Source organism: Gavialis gangeticus, unplaced genomic scaffold (assembly GCF_001723915.1).
Source record: "Gavialis gangeticus isolate Ggan-Ray unplaced genomic scaffold, GavGan_comp1, whole genome shotgun sequence".
Classification (NCBI taxonomy): domain Eukaryota; kingdom Metazoa; phylum Chordata; order Crocodylia; family Gavialidae; genus Gavialis; species Gavialis gangeticus.
This window is the reverse complement of record NW_017729031.1, coordinates 93,825,495-93,845,146: the sequence shown is the minus strand read 5'-3', so window position 1 is coordinate 93,845,146 and position 19,652 is coordinate 93,825,495. Positions and strand designations below refer to the sequence as shown.

Sequence of the window (19,652 nt, the reverse complement as noted above, 5' to 3'; positions counted from 1 at the left end):
TATCTTTAATTACTTGTTTGATCACGCATAATAAATAAATGTAAGGGGCTCCAAAGGAAAGCAATGGCAGTGAGTGAATTGATATGTACTACACTGGCTGCATCTACACAAGACATTCTACTGCACATTAGACTAGTCTAATGCACAGTAAGGAATCACTGTCTACATGTGTGCAGCAATTACTGTGCAGTAGATTACTCTAATGCACCATTTTCTAGTACCTGTAGATATAGGTACTAGAAATCAGCACATTAAACTAAAGTGCCAAAGCACTTATGTAAATGTTGACCAGAAGCAAATTGCTCCTAGTCAGCCTAGGTAGCTGGGGGCAACAGGGTGGTGGGGAGAGCTATAGGGACAGCTCTTCCCGGCCCCATGGAGATCAGCCTGGGCCGGGGATCCAGGGGACCCTGGAGCTCCCCCTGGCTGCTGCAGGGGGGTCAGGCAGGGCAAGAGCAGCCCTAAACTGAACTGATCCTGACAGGAGCAAATTTGCTCCCAGAAGGCAGATATTCATATGCCCATGGAGGTCCAATTTAATGCGCCTGTATTTTCTGTGCGGAAAATTCAAGCACATTAATTGCACATAAGCAATAGGTGCAGACACACCTATTGCATGCTCATTGGATTCATCTTCATTTATTAGTTTTACAAAAAAGAAATATATACACTACTAAAATAATCAAAACAAACCTGGTAATGCATTGTGCAAGGAACAATTTCTTCCTCATAGACACCGAGTAGATAAAAATCAAGACAGGGAGAATTGGGGGGAGGGGTAGAGGGCGGGGGGATGACAAAAAGGCAAGGAAGTGGAAGGAGGATGTGTCATTATCCCATGCTATTTAATTTTTTTCTAAAAAAAATATGCAGATACAAGGGAAATGAGGGACTTTATAAATCTTAGAAAAGAAAAAAGTGTTAATTAGGTTCATTATATTACAGAGGAACTCATTTACAAAGTTATCTAGTCAATTCTTACAGGATTATGAGTCTGATTTAAAAGACTACTGAAGACTTTGGTGGTCTTTCCATCACCTTCAGGTGGTATTGGATCCTATATTTTGCATGTATAATGATGGTGGTAATTTTGGAGTGGGAGCAAAAGATACCAAAATTTGTTTAATGGGGAGAAGGTGGGGGGGGGGAGGAACAAGTTGTGTGAAAAACATGGAAGAAAGGCTTTTCTTCAGTTGTTGTTATGGGCAATTCCTTTCTGTTTAACTATGATAGTGATAGCTGCATACTTGACTAAGACTCAAAACATTTGATCCCAGGTGACCTTTATTTAAATTACAAGCACCTGAGTGATATAAGAGCACGCAAGTCTTATTTTAAAAACAGAAGTAACCACAGATAAGACCAATTATCACTGAAAGTCAAAATGTTATCTATTGTCTTAAGAGACCTTTGAGTATAAAACCCTATGGCACTGTTCCAAAAATATCAAGTTTTGCTTTTAAACTAAGTCTCTCTCTGTTGAAAGAGAGGCAAATCCATTGTGCCTCCATATTCCTACCTGCTTGTGTTCTGGAGAAAGGCAAACACGTCTTTCATTTTTATGCTAGCTTGAACCACATCTGGGGCCATCAAGAGGAAATGCCACAAAGAGGTTTCATTCTGCACTTGTGAGATGAGTGATAAAAATGAAACCATTTCTTTGACAAATGTTTCCTGGTATTGAGGGTCATGCCGCACCTTAAAAATAAAGACAAGACATGTCACTTATGAAGTAAAGAAGTAATAAAAAATGTTTTTAAACTAGCTACACCACACCACCAAGATATTCACAGTATGAATACAGAAAACTCCCAGGAATTTTTCACTGGTCCTTCACATCATCCTAAAAACTACCTTTTTTGAAACTATTACTGGGAATACAATGTCCTGAATATGTGAACCTAAGGTCCTCTGTAACTGTACAATCTATCGTGAATCATGGGCTATGAAAAGCCACATAGCTGCAAGAGCAAACCAGGGACAGAATTGTGACTCTGATGCCTATACCACCTTTCTACCCAGCAATAAGTCCCACCCACTCATTCTTACTCCATGTGTGCCTAAGCTTGGTAATTAGGCAGCACCATGGCTTAAAGGGTCACCAAATTTGCAACCCATCACTACTCTGACACTGTCTCAGGAGGACCTGATAATGATACTGGGGCATGTGCTCAAGGTCTTTCTCAGCCATGCATACTTTCTTCTTCCTCTCTGCTCCATAGGGAAGCAAGGTGTCCCAATCCATTGCTTGGCATTGCTCAATACTTCCTCTGTCCCAGCTCACTGGTACTGATAGTGCTTTTAGGGGCTGGAACCAGTCCCTGTTTATTACTGCCACTTTATTGGCAATAGTTCTCCTCTCACTCAGGATCTGGCAATATAGGCAAGCAAGAATGCTCTTTGAACCCCTGAGAAGGTATTTAGCTGGGCTCACAGTTGTATCACAAGGCCACATTCATCTTGACTGTAAAGCCACTGAAATGGATGGATTTACTCCCTGGATGAATTTGGCCTCTTCATCTAAATCCAGTTTCCATGTACTGTTTAAGTTGCTACAAGACTTGGAGTGGATACATTTACACCTAATATTTGTTGTAGTGCACGACTAAGGAACCTCGTGTGGTTGAATAACGTGCTCTGCTTCATGAATTTACCTTCCTGGATTCCCATTCGTGGATTCAGGACAATAAGATACAACCCTCAGGTTCACAGGTTCAAGGTGAAATGACAGGTAACAAAACACAAACCAAGGAACACTGAGGAAAAAAAAGCTAAATTCTCTTCTTGTGCAAATGTGTCAAATGTCAGTGAAATCAATGAACTTTACATCAGGAGTGCATTTACCTCTCACTGAGCTCAGACTCCCTTTCATACATGCATATACCAGTGCTGATGCATGAAGGCATCAGATATCTCAGTTAACCCATTTTTAATGGTTCTGAGTCCGTGTAGCATTGGCACATGACTCCATGAGGCAGCACATTCAGACAACTTCAGTCATGAGGGAGAAACGAGGCAGGTAGCTAAACTTGCTTTTTATAGAAGGGCTGGTCTATATGGGGAAACAGACCAGAATCAGAATAGCTATTGTGGAATACTCCCTGATGGGACACACTCTGCCCTGATTCCCTTTTTCCAGCATAGCTTAATTCACTGTGAAAGTGGAAGAAACTAACCTGCAAAAATTCACTCAGAGAGGAACAAAGGATACACATGGGGGGTCTTATACTTTACATTCATAGCATTTTCTACTTCAAACTAAAATAAAAGCCATGTATAAAAGCCATGATAAGACTGAGAACAATCTATTTACTTTAGAGATCTAAATACATAGATCCTTTTCCTGCAAAAGAGAGTATACCCCCTCATTTAAGATGTGACAGCTTTACATAACAAAGTACATGACTTCTTGAAAGAGATGTGGTACCTCAACCACAAGTTAGTGGGCTTAGTGAAGAAATTACTGGATACATTTCTGTGATCTATTATGCCAAAAGTGAAGTTAGGTGATCTTAATGGTCCCATGTCACCTTAACATCTATGTACTTAGCAAGGGTGACCATATTATGGTTAAGAGAATCCGGGGTGGGGTAAGAGAATCTAGGCTGGGAGGCACCGCCACCATGTGATTTTGCATGTACACACACGCACGAATGCACATACTCCAACCCCACAGCTTTCAGGAGCCCTGATGGCAGGGCAGGGCAGGGCAGTGTGGAGGCCTATGGCCAGAATCCATCCTCTGCATGCAGAGGCTGGACCTGGCTGGGAGTGGCACCTCCCCCTCACCACCAGCAGGTGCCCAAGGCTGCCACACACAGCCCGGGCCTCAGCAACAGCCATAGTAGCAGGGCACGAGGCTGCCAGTGGTGGGCAGCCATCCTCTCTCACCCCATGCAGGTGCCTGAGCTCTCCCCTAGCCTGCCCTGCCCTGGCCAATCCTCGCCCCAGGCAGGAAGACCAATGCCCAACCCAGCTCACCCCCCTGCCTCTAGCCACTACTCAGTAGGAAACAGACACTGTGGGTGGCAGCAGCTTCTTCCTGCAACAACCACATCTGGGACTTTTGCTTCAATTTACAACAACCAGTCAGGACACTGGGACAGCCTACAAAATCAGGGACTGTCCCAGGCAATCCAGGACATATGGTCACCGTACACGTAGCAGTCCATATTTTCAATATTCCCCAGAGCTGTCACTACAGAAAGGCAAACAGCAAAAGGAAACAAAACATACTTATGGTGGGATTTGTAAAACCAGAGTCAGTTATATGTCCAACTTCCATTGGCTTTTAATGTGAGGTAAGTGCTTATCTCTATTAGGTGGCTTAGAAAACCCCCTTCCATACACTTTTAGATTAGCCACATAGTTAGAGTGTAAACTCTTTGGGGCAGGGACCCCTTTCTTGTTCTGTTTGTACTATGCCTAGCACAATAGGTCCTGCTCTACCCCTGAAACTCCCAGGCAGTTTCTGCAACACAATATAACAACAGCAATCCTTAATATTGCCATGGAGAAGAGAGGAGATGGATACATACCTGAGATACTTGACTTTTGAATTCTTGGAAAAATGACTCCAAAAGAGATGAGTTGGTAAAGCAAAATGTCCTGTGAATGTTTCTTGTCATGTTTCTCTCAGGGAGATTGTGAGAGGCTATATACGATGACACAATCTTGCACATAATCATTCTGAGATCTGCTGCACTTGAATCTTGTTTGTGGCTCTAAAATGAAATTTTTCATTAGCAGTGCTTTAAAAAATATTTTGTCTAGTGATTTTAACCACTCCAACTAGGTGAGGAATCATTATCAGAGGTAATTTAATTTAACAATTTTAGTCCTAATAGTACAGACAGGGCATGTCTACACATCGCCCTACAGTGAAGTAGCAATGCGCTACATCACCATATGGTGCGCTATGACAACGAATGATCAAGAGTGTCTACATGTGATCACCAGCTACATCACTGTAGTGGCACACTCCTCAGGTATAGCCCACCACTACACCAATGTAGCGGTGAAATTTTACCATATGCTGTGTGCACAGTGCAGGAACCACCTGTACTGCACTGTGCTTTAGTATTTCCAAAAGGAAGTACGAAAACATGGCGCTGTAGCAACATCACCATATGGCAACATGTAGATGCACCCACATTTTACTAAAATTTTATATTTGTGAGTGGAGCCATTGAAGTCACTGGAACTATTCACATGCATAAATCTAAGGACACATATATGGGTCTGTAGGATGTGACTCAATTAAAAAAACCCAAATATAGTTTTATAGTTAACAATTTATCAATTCTAAGTATATATAATCCCTAGCATAATGATACACATTAAATACTAAAAAAAAAACTTTTGTTCCAAGTTAACTCGGAGAGCAGTTTCTCATATCTCTAAATGAATACTCTAGCTTTTCAACCTTTAAATACAGAGGTAACTTAAGTATTAGAGATTTCTTTGTGTGGCAGCTTTCAGTAAGTGCTGATTTTGATGGCAATGTCCATGGTGACCATAATCTTTAGTTTAGTTTGAAAAAAGACACTTTTTACCAAAGACACATCCATATTTTGAATAAGCAGAGGGGTCCTATGCTAAAATATTGGGGGTGTGGTATGTTGGCATTTACTAGTCTGTGGGTGCATCTACATGTGCATATTAACACAAAGCAATAAACTCTGGCACTTATTGCTGTGAAGTTTATTGCTCTGGGCATGCCATTTGCACTTGCAACCAGGACTGCAGCATGTTGAGCTGGTTTGGAGCCGCTCCAGCTGGCAGAAGGCCTTGGGGGTCAGCCCAGGGCTGCTCTCCTTGGCTCAACACGCTGTGGAGGGGCTGGCTGGGGCCCTCGATCCCCACACTGAAGCACCCTCATACCGCACTTAGCCAGGGCAGTGTCTACACATGTATTATGTATTAAGTAAATACAAGTTTTATTCCACTGTGGAGTAAATTAGTTTACTCCAGTGTAACAGGCACACATGTGTAGATGCATGTCATTTACTGCAAAACTAATTACTGATCACTGGGGAAGTGGAAATGGCAATCAGCGGCAAATGGCCTGGCCAGTAGGGTCCCTCCACCAAATCAAGGATGGAGAGCCAAGTAGCGAAATGAGAAACATTACAGGAGCCACTCCAGGTAGCATTTTCAGTGCGATTTATGGAGGTTCCTATTCATAATCCCTTTGAAACTCATCACTGTTATGTTTCCAAATTAAAAAACTGATCCTATTTCTGGAAAAAGAGTCTCAACTTTCAGCTTGAATAAACTGTAATAGCAACACTGAAGTCAATTTACACCATCTGAAGGCCTACTTACAATGCTAGCATTTTAAAAAGGAAAAATTAAATCCATTCAACTGCACCTCATGCAACACTTACCCCCCCCAAAGTGAAGATTTTGTTGGACGTGTTACTTCTGGAAGTCAAATTGAATGCTGAGGAGGCATCTTCAAAGATTCTTTTCAAGTGATCTATATGCTCCAGTAGTGCTGTAACAATAAAGACATTTTAGACATAATTTACTTAATATTCCAAAACAAATGAGATCATAAGTCTCCATCTGTTGAATAAAGTATGTCATGAAAGGGTATTGCATGGGGCATTACTAGTCCATCTTCTAAGGTGTGGCTACTGACATGCCAAAATCATTCAGTATTTATATAAGGCAGGGAACTTCCAGCCTTCCCTGGCCATGGGTCACAAAGTACTAGCAATGCACTGAGGGCAGTCTCTTACTTTTCCTTTCTGTATCTGTGACAGGCAAAATTTTTGTGGTCGTGAGCAGCTGCCAACATTTTCACTGGCAAAATATTGGCATTATCATGACCATCTGTGGTTATTAGAAATGGGAGAATATGCTAAAAAATCTGATCATTGTCCAACCTAGTTTGTATTCCCATCCATTTTGATTACCTTCTTGCAAATATTTTAGAAACACTTACTGAAGCAGTGAATATTTACTGTCCATTACAAAATATTCACAGACCACTAGTTTTGGTCATAAGGCAAGGGTGATCCCCTGGAAGCAGTGACCATCTGTCCTGAGGGTACAGGAAAATCCAAATACATAGTTGGCATTATCATAACTAAATAACTGTGACACTTTGTACTGAAAATCTAGGACCTAAAGTTATACTTTTTTAATGAGGTAAGTGAAAAGTATCTGGTGAAAACAGCTCAAATAATAAATATCTGCAATGCTGAAAATGAACTACAAAGAAATGGTTATGCAGGGAAGTTATCCATCAAATAACTTTGAATAAGAAATGAATTTGAGAAAAAAATTGTGAACAATTTGTGAAGAGAGAAAGCAAGGGCAAAATTCATAAAATATATTTTGTATAAAATGCTTGACTAACCAAAGAGTCAAAGATTTCATAGCACTTTTTAAAAAATTAAACTTGTAAAGCCTGGTATCTTGGCCTAATCCAACATTGGATTAATTCCTAGGAGTATCTGAGCTTTGATCCTTAAGCAGGTAAGAATTTTTTGAGTTTTAATTATTGCCGAGAGTTTAAAACAAAATCATTACTTACTCCAGGAACCATAAAGAACATATCATCAGTTGTTGCAACTGTGCTCTTCTAGGATTTGTATCTCTGTCCAGAGAGTTTTAAAAGATCAACCTTTAAAAGAACTAATCTTTATAAGCAGCAGGAAGAGAAACTCTCATTGAATTGAATAACCTACTGTAACGAGGCCCATGCCCCATTACTGAAAGTGGAGGGAGCCCTGAGTCTTCCAGCCAGCCCCATCCTCTGAACAGACTCATACTGGCAAAGGGAGCTTTAAATAAAACGGCTGCCCACCCCAGGTGCAGATAGGATTTGGCAGGCTGGGAACGGAGACAGAGGGTCAGGTGAACCAAGGAGAAGCTCATAAGCCCAGGACCTGGTTCAGAAGAGTGAGTGTGGCCCTAGAAGCCGTGAGAGGCAGAGCTCCCAGGGAGAGCCTGCCCAGGTTGCCTACAGAGGAAGTATCCTGTGCCTTAGGAGGGTGGCAGGAACCCTGCACCTGGACCAGCAAGATTTAAGTACCTCTAACCTTTGTATTGTTGCTACTGCAGGGGGAGATTAACCCCAACAGGGAAGCACTGTGTTTTGGTAGCATTGTTTTGAGAACAGATGCTCATGTTTTTTATTTATTTTTACACCAGAGGACTGAAGTGGCTGTAAGGGGTGGAATAAACAGCACTGGGGTGTGGGAGGGGCACCCAGTTCAGAGTGTGCCCAGAGCCCACAACCCTGGGCCAGTGCATATGGGCAGGAGCACAAACACATTTCAGAAGTAGGATAGCGCTGTGTCAGCCGACTGGGTATCTGACACCAAGGACCAGGGGGAACATAACCCCCATGCCCACAAGGGATGTGTCTGGGGGCTGAGTAGCCAAAAACCTGCAGGAGGGCTGGAGCTGAAGCCCGAGAACCTAGGGTCCTGGTGCAGCAGATCCCGTGCTATGGGACCCAGCCAAAGCAAAAGCAAGCTGAGGCCAGGAATGGCCTTGGCTCAGGCAAGGTCCTACCCCAAAACCCACATCTGCCTCCTGAGTACAGCCTCCCCACAAAACTATAAAACATTAAGTCATAGCAGGCAAGATAACCATTTGATGGGGAAAGAACCCAGATAGTCTGGAAGCAAGGGTGAGGAGACTGGAATGAGTGACTGGGGACCCTGTCATGGTCTGCACCATATGTGGTGTTACACCTACCCAATGAAGCATTCCTGCTTTTTGGAGCCTCAGCACTCTGAGGTGACGGATGACTGTCCTTCCCCAGGTTAGCTGACTCTCTCTGCTTCCTGATGAGAAAAAGAACAGAAGAGTCCTGTAACTCCATATACAATGCTCATTACAGAATATACATTAAACTAGAGGTAGCTCAGGTAACAGAATTTGAAGACATTTAATGAAGAAGAGAGTTACAGGTGACTTACAATGAACCAAGAAACTGGGGGCTCTTAGATGGCAAGCTTTTCACAAAAAGAACTGTCTCTTACTAAATAATTATATAATGACCAGCAAGACTGGGCTTTGGACTTGGTTGAGGCCTACAGGTATAAAGTCTGGTATAAATTAGATTAATCTCTCTGGCACAAGTTTCTCTCACAACTATAGATGTTTTGATAATGGTTCCCAAAGTCACCCTAGCTATTTTGGACCAGATCATATAATGATGTAACTCAGCAAAGCTGCACCAATATCAAAGGTTTTAGACCAGCTGAGGGATCTAGCCAACCCTTCCTATAAGGTAACTCACTGTTTCATGCTATGAGATCTGGCTTACCAGAATAATCTCTCAGGGGATTCCCAGCTCCATTTAGCATGCAAGAAGTATAATATTCTCTTATAATGGAAAGCATCAGGCAACTGAAATGTCACTGCCAACTCTCTATAATCATTTTATTACAAACATCTTTAAGGGTCCCAGAGGACAATTGGTATATTACTACATGGGATCTGGGACCAGTCCACCACAAACCTAAAATTTTGCACATAAACTACACTCACTACAATTCCCTGTACCTCAGTGAAAACCTGCAGTTTATAACAACCATGCACATTTGTATTCCCTTACCGTCTGGGAGGTGAGATGTCATTAAAATTTGGTAGCAGGTCTTCAGGCGTGTAGGGTGTGCTCTTACACCTGGCATCCGAATCACAGAGCACAGTTTGTAGAAATGGGAGAAAACCTGCACTAGGAAGGTTCCGAGGAGCAAGAAAGCCTGGAAAAAATGAAATGTAAAATGCAATAACTGGGTACATACACACATACTAACTTTCTGCAAGCTAAGCTGGCTTAACTTTAAATTGATTTAACTGTCAGAGCATACACACCTATGTGGAGCAGAGTCAACTTAAATGTGGTGAAAGATAATACATCTTTGATGTGTATTATCTTGAGTCACATTAGTTAAGTCAACTTAGCTCACAAGATGGCTACCACCATGTCAACAAGCTGTACATGTGTATGCTCCAACATGGTTTAGCTTAAGTCAACTTAGTTAAGTCACCTTATTTTAGGTCAGCTTAGTACATATGTATGCACACATTGAGGCTAAGTACAGATGTTCAAAAAGCCCCCGGCAGAAATGCTCTAACTCTTGTGCTTTACTTAAAGTGCTGTAAGTTAGACAGTGAGTGAACCCAACAGACATTCACTGTTTGGTGGAGGGGCTTGGAGCCTGCCTGCACTGGCCACTGGGAGAACTCCTGCACTCCTCCCAGGAGGTTGCCAGAGTTGTCCCTCTTCCTAACCCTGCCCCCACCCCCGAGCTGGTGACTGTCAGCAGTGGCCATGTGGGGAGAGACCCTGGACCCCTTCCCCCACAGCCTCCCCAGCCAGGCAGAGAGCACTGTGGGGCCAGGGCTGCTGTGGGGAGAGAGACCCTGGACACCTTCCCCCATGGTTCCCTGGCTGGGCAGCCCTCCAGCCAGCCCAGGGGGGTTGCAGAGGAAAGGGCTCTGTGTCCCTGCAGTAGCCCTGGTCCCACAGTATGCCACTGCCTGTCTAGGGCTGCTGTGGGGACACAGACCCCAGATTCCTTCCCCCATAGCCTCCCAGCCAGGCAGTGGCACTCTTTCCCTGCAGCAGCTCTGACCCCATAATGCGCTGTTGCCTGACCAGGGAGGCTGCGAGGGAAGGGGTCTGGGATCAGTGACAGCTAAGGGGGCTGGGCAAGCCCAGTGCTTGGGCAGAGCAAACGAGTCTGCCTGAGGCTAGACCGCAGCCCTGCATAACGCCGCCTGGGGTGATGGTGATTGCACTCTAAGTTAACCCTCAATGGGATGTGGCACAGGCATTTAATAAAACACTCTAACAGAAAATGCTTTAGTCTAATACCTCATCCATCAAAGTTAACTTAGGGCATTTGTACACATGTATGCGCTGCAGTGCTGGGCAATTTTAAAAGCGCCCAATGCTGCGACGGATACATTTGTATAAACGGCAAAACGCACAACAGCACTGAGAAAATGGCAGCAGTATGCTTTTGAACTAAAACACACTGAAGGTGTTTTAGTTCAAAAGAGCACTGCTGCCATTTTCCGTGCACTGATGCGCATTTCGCTGTTTGTACAAATGCCTGAGACACAGCATCAGGCACGTCAGCTCGCATGCTCCACAGACTCAATGAATCAAGTCTGCTCCAATGGGCTGGATATCTGGTGCATCAGAGCAGATAAAGGTATGTGTATAAATGCCCTTAGACTGCAATCTGCCATTTTAAAGTGCTTTAAGAGCCATGAACATCTGTTCAATTATGGCTTTAGAGCACTTTCTGCGTCCTTAAAGCACAATAAGTGTAACATCTGTACCTAGCCTGAGATTTGAGTTTTCTTCATTTGAATCACTAATGGTGCTCTATGTTCTTCTTAGACCTGATACACATTAAATTTAAGATGTGATAACTGGTCAACCCTGTGTTTAGTGACCTGGTCACACATCCATTCAATTAATGGTGTGGCAGAACCAGGAACAAACACCAAAGTTATTACACAAAATATGTAAAACAACTTTGTGGCTGCTTCCTATCGTGCTTTTAATTGAATGTGTGGCCAGTGCTCCCAGCCTCCAGAGCACATTCTGGAGGCTGGGAGCACTGGTCAGCTGACTGGGCTCCCAGCTAGGGAAGTACAATGAGGATCCCTGGCTGGGAGCCACAATTAACTGGCAGCGATCCAATCAGCTGATCAGGGCTCCTGCAAGGGGTGCTCATTGCGCTGACAGAAGCTCCTGATCAGAACTCCCAGCCATGGTGGGTACCATGTGCCCCTGTGGCTGGGAGCCCCATCAGTGATCAGATCTCCCAACTATGGGGACACACCATGTACTCCCACAGTTTGAAGCTCTGTCAGCTGATTGTAGCTTTCAGCCATGGGAGCACATGGTGCTCAGAGCTCCAGTCAACTGATGGGTCTCCCAGTCATGAAAGTGAAGATTGCCAGTGCAAGGGGAGCCTGGGGTCATGATCCTCAGCTCCCCTTTCACCAGCAATATGGCATGATGGGATACAATGCTTGATCCCACAATCACTCCTCTAGCCATGTATATGTGGCATAGTGGGAAGTGCAATTGTGGGGATCACGCATCAGGTCCCATTGCACTTTCTTTTGAATGTCTGTCAGTAGCCCTGCAAATCTTGGGCCTGATTCTCACTAGCAAGAATGCCCCTGCTGGAGCTGAAAAAAAGTTATTTATTGGAATGAGAATCAGGCTCATTTTTCAATAAGGTTTATGTCAGTTCAAAACAATACAAGATTAAAATAAATGGGGGAAAAAAACCCCAACCAAGTGATATATTGCTATATGATTATATATTTATTCTGACGCTGTAATCCTGAAGCTCTTTCACTTAGTCATGGCATATAAGAATTTATAATATTCTTGTATGTATGTACATATAATAGGTACACACACGTATAATATTTATTAATGTTGTGTAATATTGTAATGATGTAATACTAGCCAATTGTCCATCATGAATGACAAATTTCAAATAACAAAGGAATGGCCACCCCCGCACACCCTTAAGGCCGCCTATGTAAACAGTTCCTCTGCCACTGCTGCCGCCGCCTCCTCCAGCATGGGGGTTCCCTTCCCCCTGCCTTCCTCCGCCTCCTCTCTGGAGCAGCAGGGTTCCCCTGCCCTCCTCTCCTTCCCCACCGCCTCCCCCTGCCTGCCAGCTGTTGGATACGTGTGCACGTTGGGCACCCTGGCCTGTCAGGCACTGGGGGGGTGGCGGGGCACTGCCACCATTGCCCCCCTCTGCCCCGCACCTGGGCCCACACAGCCAATTGCTGCCTGCCCTCTCTGCAGCACAGATGCACTTGACCAAGAGCATTACAGACAGACAGACAGACAGACAGACTAAGCCCTTCATATACATAGAATTGTGTATGTGCATATAATATGTATACTTGCCAATATGCTTGTGTTTTTATTATAAATAATAATAAAAACCCTCGGCAAAGAACTCTGCTACTATTTTTGATATGGAAATGAGGCCTGCCTGGTAGTTAGTAGCTTGCCTTTTAATCACCATCCCCACAGCTGGTTACTAGTTATCCCCAAGCCTCTTAAGGGATATTAGTGGACGCAAACGTCTTCAAAAGTGTAACTGGGGCATGACCATTTCCAAAGGCAGCCTCAACTTTACCTATATTATAGTTGCTCATTTGTAAACCTGAGAGAAAAATGAATACATCTAGTGGTCCAAAAAAAAAGGGGGGGGGGGGTTCACCTTAAGTTTCCACCTGCAAGCGTAATTGTTACAGGATCTCTCCAGTGCCAGTACACAGAGGGTGAGTGGCTAAAGCACACAGGTAAGAAGTATTTCAAACAATGACAGCTCACGCTTTTGCTGCAAAGGTTCCTTGTTCCTTCATCAATACTCTGGGTTATTGAATGGTCCACTGAGGATTATGGCAATCTGGCATTTTGTTAGACAAGCTCCTGGGTCTCCTTTAACTTAAACAAGGGACTGCGCTAGTTCTCAACAAACCCAGAATCCTAGAGGCACAAGACAGCAGAAAGCTGCCTTTGTCCCCTCAAGGTGTACCACCTGCGAATGCAGCTCAGACTTGGGGTCAAAGAGGGCATCATAGGCCTTGCTGGGGTTTTTGAAAAAGAATGAGTCAATTTCCCATGGGGTAATGACAACATCAGAGCATTTAATCAGAAACCTCATTAAACCTTTACTTTTGTGTCCCAGAAGAGTGACTTTTGACATCTCCTGTTCCACTTGCCTGGTACGTGTTTTGCATAGTCTCAATATAACTTTTTTGAGGGGCAGAGCCAGGATTTGGCAAAGGCAGTCTGGCATAGTCACCTGCACTGCAAGGATAGCTGCATCCTCTATTCCCAGCCTCCTCCCACCCAGTGCTGCAAGCAGACAGTGCCTCAGGAGCCTCTAGGAACTTTTTTTAAGTCCCCAAAGCACATACGAATCCCCCTGCTTCCCCTTCATACTCAAAGGCGCATCCTCTCCCTTCCCTTTCCCTACCTCTCCTGATGCTTTCTTCATTGTCTGGGGGCTTCAGAGCTGCTCCTGCACCCTCCAGCCAGGCTGCATGAGGGCTGGCCCAGCTGAGAACAATAGCAATGGCAGCAATGGCAACGGGCAGGATCGTAGGTTTCCCCAGCCTGCCCCATCCCCCAGGAGCAGTCTTAGGAAGGGACAACTGAACTGAGCCAACCCCCCATGAAGTCTGGTTGGAGTGGAGTGGACAGGAGCAGCTTTGAAGTTTCCCCTACCCCTGGGACAATGGGGCAAGCAGCAGCAGCAGGCAGGGAGAGGACATGCCTTTGGGCATGGAGGGGAAGGGGGTTTAGGATTCTTACATGCCTTGGCAATTTAAAAAAAATCCTGAGAGTTTCCTGCTGCATGGTCCAGTCCTACAAGAGGTGACTGCCATACCACTGAAGCCTCTCTTTATCCACCTCTGACCTTTTGCAACCACAGCTGCTTTGCGATCTCCTGAATTTGTACACTTACACAGAAAACTGGTTCCGGAATAGACCTGTGAACAAATTCATGGTTTGGGAATTCATAACTCAGATGTCATTTGAACAGCACCCCCGCTGGAATGCAGCTAAAAAGGGTTAGAAAGCCATTGGGTTCAGAAATGGATATATTTTTACAATTTAAACTTCAGCCTGAGGACTGTAAGTACATATTATGGATGACTGCTGCACCATCCACTGCAATCGATGCCTTTAATTTCACCTACCACTTCCAGTCCTGAGTTACTTTTAGTCTGCAGACGTAAACTCAGTTCAAACCTAGCCTTCCATTGCCTTTATCAGGTCAAATCTTCATAAGAAGGCACACTATGTCAAGGGAGTAAGACTGGTTGTTCTACAGAAAGAGGACACAGAGCACACCAAAATGTTGACTCCATAATAAAGTGATTAGGGAGCAATTTGTCAAGGAACAAGCAGTTTTTACAGATTTCCATGGGACAAAGCAACCTAAACATAGGTTAGACTAGACCACTTGCATTGCATCAACCTGTTTGGCTCTCCAAAGGGAACAGGATTTAGTGCCATCCCTCCTGACCTCCATGTACCTCAAGTGGTCAGAGCTGTTTGTAGGAAGGCTGATGGTATGCACAGCTCTTCCTAGTTCATGAAGCCCCAGCTCCCGCAACAGCTATGTTGCCAAATGGCTATGCCAGTTTGTCCCACACTAGGGAGAAGGGAGAAAGAGAGGGATATGAACTCAGAATTGTGTTTTTCTCCCCCCCCCCAAAAAAGGGTCCTGAAGTAACAATTTCACAAGCTGCCTTGCTGTAAAGAACATGATTTTCCTTGGGGTGTTACTCAGCAGTGACAAATTTTTAATTTGTAAAATGTGGGAGGTTGATTTTATCTTGGGGAAATGTCATGGTTACACAAGGAGGTCTTATGTCACAGTCAAGATATATTATGCAACAACATAGTGATCATTAGCTTTGGAATGGCTTTGCAACTAGTAGGCAATTACCTAACATCAGACTAGTGGGCCAGTAGAGAGGGAATCCTTGACAAGAATGCATAAGGTTCAGGAAGTTAAGAGGCAAAAATCAAATGTTATTAGTGGAATGCAACTGATTTTAGCTGAGCTGCACTAATTCATGCCAGATGATGAGATCCGGTCTTCTATCCTTTTCTTGCAACCATCACCCTGATTCCTCACTAAGTTACTCCAATATTACACTTATTTTCTTTGCAAAGAAAAGAATAAAAAAGAAAAGAAAAAGGAAGTAGAGCTGTGACAAATCTGGTTTTGTTCTGTTTTGGGCTTGAACTAGGATTACATTTTATAGGTGGATTCCAGGCCATCAAAATATGAGAAAGACCTAAATCCACTAGACCAAATTCTTCAGTGCATGCCAGTTAGAGTTGTGCTGATTCCTTCTAGCTGAGTATCTGCGCCCAGAATCATTCTGACCAATACTAAAGAAATAATTCAGAGACTTGGAATGAATGAATGATATTTTACTGCATCTCAGTTGCGGCACACACAGTGTGTGTGCAACACTCAATTTCAAAAATTAAAACTTTAGCCAGCCCTGTGAAGAAGGTCCCTTGAGATTGACTTGAAAATCTTGTGGCATTATAAAGTCACATTTTCAAGCCTTTTCCCCAAGCAAAAAGATTAGAAACTTCTACTGAAAACCTTTATCTAAGAAAAGATAAGCAGAGATCCTCCTTCAATGGAGCTTCACAAAGCCATATGTCATGAGATTGTCAATAAAAGTTGCCAGATCACTATGGATATAATGAGCTTGTTCTTTTTGACTGAGTTGCATACAGTGTCTCTATTTTGTATTGGCCACACATGCACAAAAAACCCTCCAAAAAAACTAAGAATAAACAGACCCTTATTGCAAATTACTCAGATGTCATTCTGCCCTCAATCCAACTGGGAGTATTTTCCCTGATATCTGCCATTACTGAGCCCCTTAAAGACACAGTCCACTAAACTGTATCTTGGTACAGACACAGAAAAAGGATAGTGAATGTATTTTAAAGCTAATTTTGCACCTCCGTGTCCTGCAGTGGATTCTTGGATAAGTTCTGCTGTCTCACCCCTAAGGACTGTCCTGCAGCTAAGAACAGCTGAAGAGTAGCATAATGCTGCTGTGTCTACACATCAGTACTGGTTATACTGAGTTTACAATGGAGAGTAACAGAACTGGATACTCCGACAACCCAAAAGATCCCTCCATTAGGGACATTCCTAATGGGCTTTTCCTGTCACCTTTATGGACCCTTTATGCCATGCAATATGCCACAGCAGACAAATGTCACCTCCAATTGTTCCTAGTCTCTCCACATGCACCCCTTCTTATTCCTTAGCCCTTAAGCCATCACCTTCCTTGGTTCCCCAAAAGAAAGATCAATATAGTCTATAACCAGCAATTCTTGTCTCATCATCTTAAAATTACCAGTTTTATTTAGGTTTATACAGAACCTCTAACAAAGAAACTGGTTGATAAGAACCCTCTTCCCTCCCACCCCCTCCCCCCCCCAAATGACCTTGTCAGCCCAGACCTACTCTGCCCTGGCTTAAATTGCTGCTGTCCTGGGCACACAGGAATAGTTTAGTCTGGCTCAAACTGCTCCAGAGTTTATTGCTGCGTATTAATTGCACATAAAGAAGATCCCACAGAGATGTATTATATGCTTCTTATATTATTGAATTATTCCTCCTTGTTCCTTTCCTCCTTTCTCCTAATATTAGAACCTTACCAATTTTAACTGATACTCTCATTTGTACTTATGCCTTTCCTTGTCAACTGATTTGAATACCCCTTAGAACTCCAAGCATTTCCCAAACTCCATGTTTCTCTTTTTATTTGATAAGTAAAAAGGTATAAGGAGAATAATTTTATGACACTCTCTATAAAATTCTTATACTACCCTCCAGCCCTGATCTCCAAGGGTGCCTATATATATGCTCTGATGCGTTCTAATTAGAACACACTGAAGCAGACTTAATTAATGCTGTTCAATTAATCTATAATCTAATTAGAATGCTCATCATGCTGTAGTGTCACGTGTATTCAGCATCCCAGATTTCCAAAATGGTGTGTGGGGGGGGGGGGGCGCGCTTTAATTAAAACTCATTGAATGAGCTTTAGTTAAAGCCCTCCCCCCCAGCCATTTGGAAATGTGGGATGCTGAATACACATGATGCTGTGGTGTTTTAATTAGAGTGGCTGGCCAGGAGCCCCTCTAATTAAAACACCCCCTCCTCTCCTACCCCAGAGCACATGTATACAAACCCCAATAGTTTATCAGGCTGTTTTTGGCAGTGCTAAAGAAACGTTTGGAATTGTGGGTAGAAAAAAAATAAACATTTCTGGAAATAAGGATATTTCTCTAGATCTTAGCCAAAGTATCCAGGTATGTTGAATCCACAGAACAAAAACCAGACCTCCTTCCAACTGAGCTAGAAACATAACAAGAATAACCTCTCATGTTATTTTTCCACTTCTGTATCCAACTGGGATCCAGAAATGCAGAACAGTGGGGAAATGAAAGACAAAAATAGAAGTAAATTTTTCACTATGCAAAAGAGAATTAGTGTGAGACTTTAGAAGGGGGAAGTGAAATCAAAATACTTATTTGATACAAAGTACTACCCTCATATCTAGTATCAACTGATCTAGATGAGACAAATAAAGCACATCTCTTCAGTTACAAGCACCCATATAGATAAGAGCCCTTCATTTTGGATCCATTTTAAGCTTGAGGATGAAACATAAAACTGAAATCCTGATACAGAATTCCCTCAATTTGCTGGTGATTATATTCAGAGGTTTAGGATAAGCTTCTCTCAGTTCTAATGAAGAGATATCAAAATATCTGAAAACACAGGAAAGTTAAATGAATACCTTCAATCCTCAAAAATATTTGAATCTAGTTATAGGTTGAAGATTGCATTTTTCCTACTTAAGCCAAACCTCCGCTCATCCCAAACTTTATGTATATTAAGTAGTCTAGTGAGAAGGGCAGATATAAAAGCCTTTAGCTTTTCTCCAGGAGTCAGAGCTGACATGAAATACATGTTAGAAAATATCAGTCCTCTTCAGAATTATGTGCTAAATGACTGAAACAATTGGCTGGCCCATCCCTAAATTTATGAAGAGATTACACAAGCACACAGAGGAAAGGATCTCATTGCAAAAAAGTTTCAGTCCAGTTCTGATAACCCGCCATATGGCAAATTGCAAAATAACAACAGTAGGGCACTTGGTCTCTGCAAAACGTGAACTTGGAGAGAGCGGCATGCAAAATCCTTGTGTAGGGATGCATGTATCACCACTGACCTCAGTGGGAGCACAGTCAGACTAAAAGAAAGTACTTCTGGAAGAGCCCTGTCACCTGTTACACTGTGAGCCACACAAAAGCTGATCAGCTTAGTGCTAGCTTGCAATCACACCTTTAATATGAGTGGCACATCTATGGGGAGTGGAAACACCTTAATGGAACAGGAGCTGGGTTATGAGAATCAAGAAATAATCCTGCCCTGGAGTGGCATGACTTTGAGCCATTTAACAAATGCTTTAAGCCATTTAAAAGTATTAACATGTGGACAATCCAGGAGTTAAGAGCTCCAGGAGTTGATCACGTGTAACAAGGCCTGAAGTCACGCCCTTACCAGTCCCTTTGCCTTTTCTTTTCACATCCATGGCAGTAACACTGCCAAAAATTTAACAGTGACCAAAGCTGGAGAACATTAAGCACTGCAGCTCCTGACAGTAATAACCAAACCTGTAAGGTACTGAAGCACATGTAGGGTATTTTAAGCACATGATTTGTAGGCCTGTGCAAAGCGGCAAGTATTCGCTTCAGATTTGACAGATTCAGAGGGACAGCGATTCAATTCAGAGATTTGAATCACTGTCCTAGTTTGAATTGGATCCAAAGATTCGGCTCTGCTTCAGAAATTCGGCCATAGACTCAACAGGCAGCAGTCCTCACCACACTGGATGCAACTGCCTCCAGCTGGTAAGTTTGTTGTGGTGGGTGGATCAGGGAGGGAAAGGGCATCGGGGAGGGAGGGACTGGGGCTGAGACAAGCTGCCCAGCCAGGGTGGAGGGGTGTGGGACTCGGGGAGCGGGGCGGGGGTGCATGGGATGCGGGCATGGCAGC

General features: G+C 43.5%; 1 protein-coding gene across 1 annotated transcript in view; it reads right to left on the bottom strand.

Annotated features, from left to right (window-relative positions):
- ABCA12 (ATP binding cassette subfamily A member 12) overlaps positions 1-19,652 on the bottom strand; it is a 164,717-nt gene that overhangs the window by 115,755 nt on the left and 29,310 nt on the right. Inside the window, exons 3-7 of the mRNA XM_019523394.1 lie at positions 9,584-9,731; positions 8,719-8,807; positions 6,390-6,499; positions 4,539-4,724; positions 1,520-1,698 (exon numbers count right to left, since the gene is read on the bottom strand). Coding sequence (XP_019378939.1) covers positions 1,520-1,698; positions 4,539-4,724; positions 6,390-6,499; positions 8,719-8,807; positions 9,584-9,731 — 712 coding nt within the window. The remainder of the gene's footprint in view (positions 1-1,519; positions 1,699-4,538; positions 4,725-6,389; positions 6,500-8,718; positions 8,808-9,583; positions 9,732-19,652) is intronic.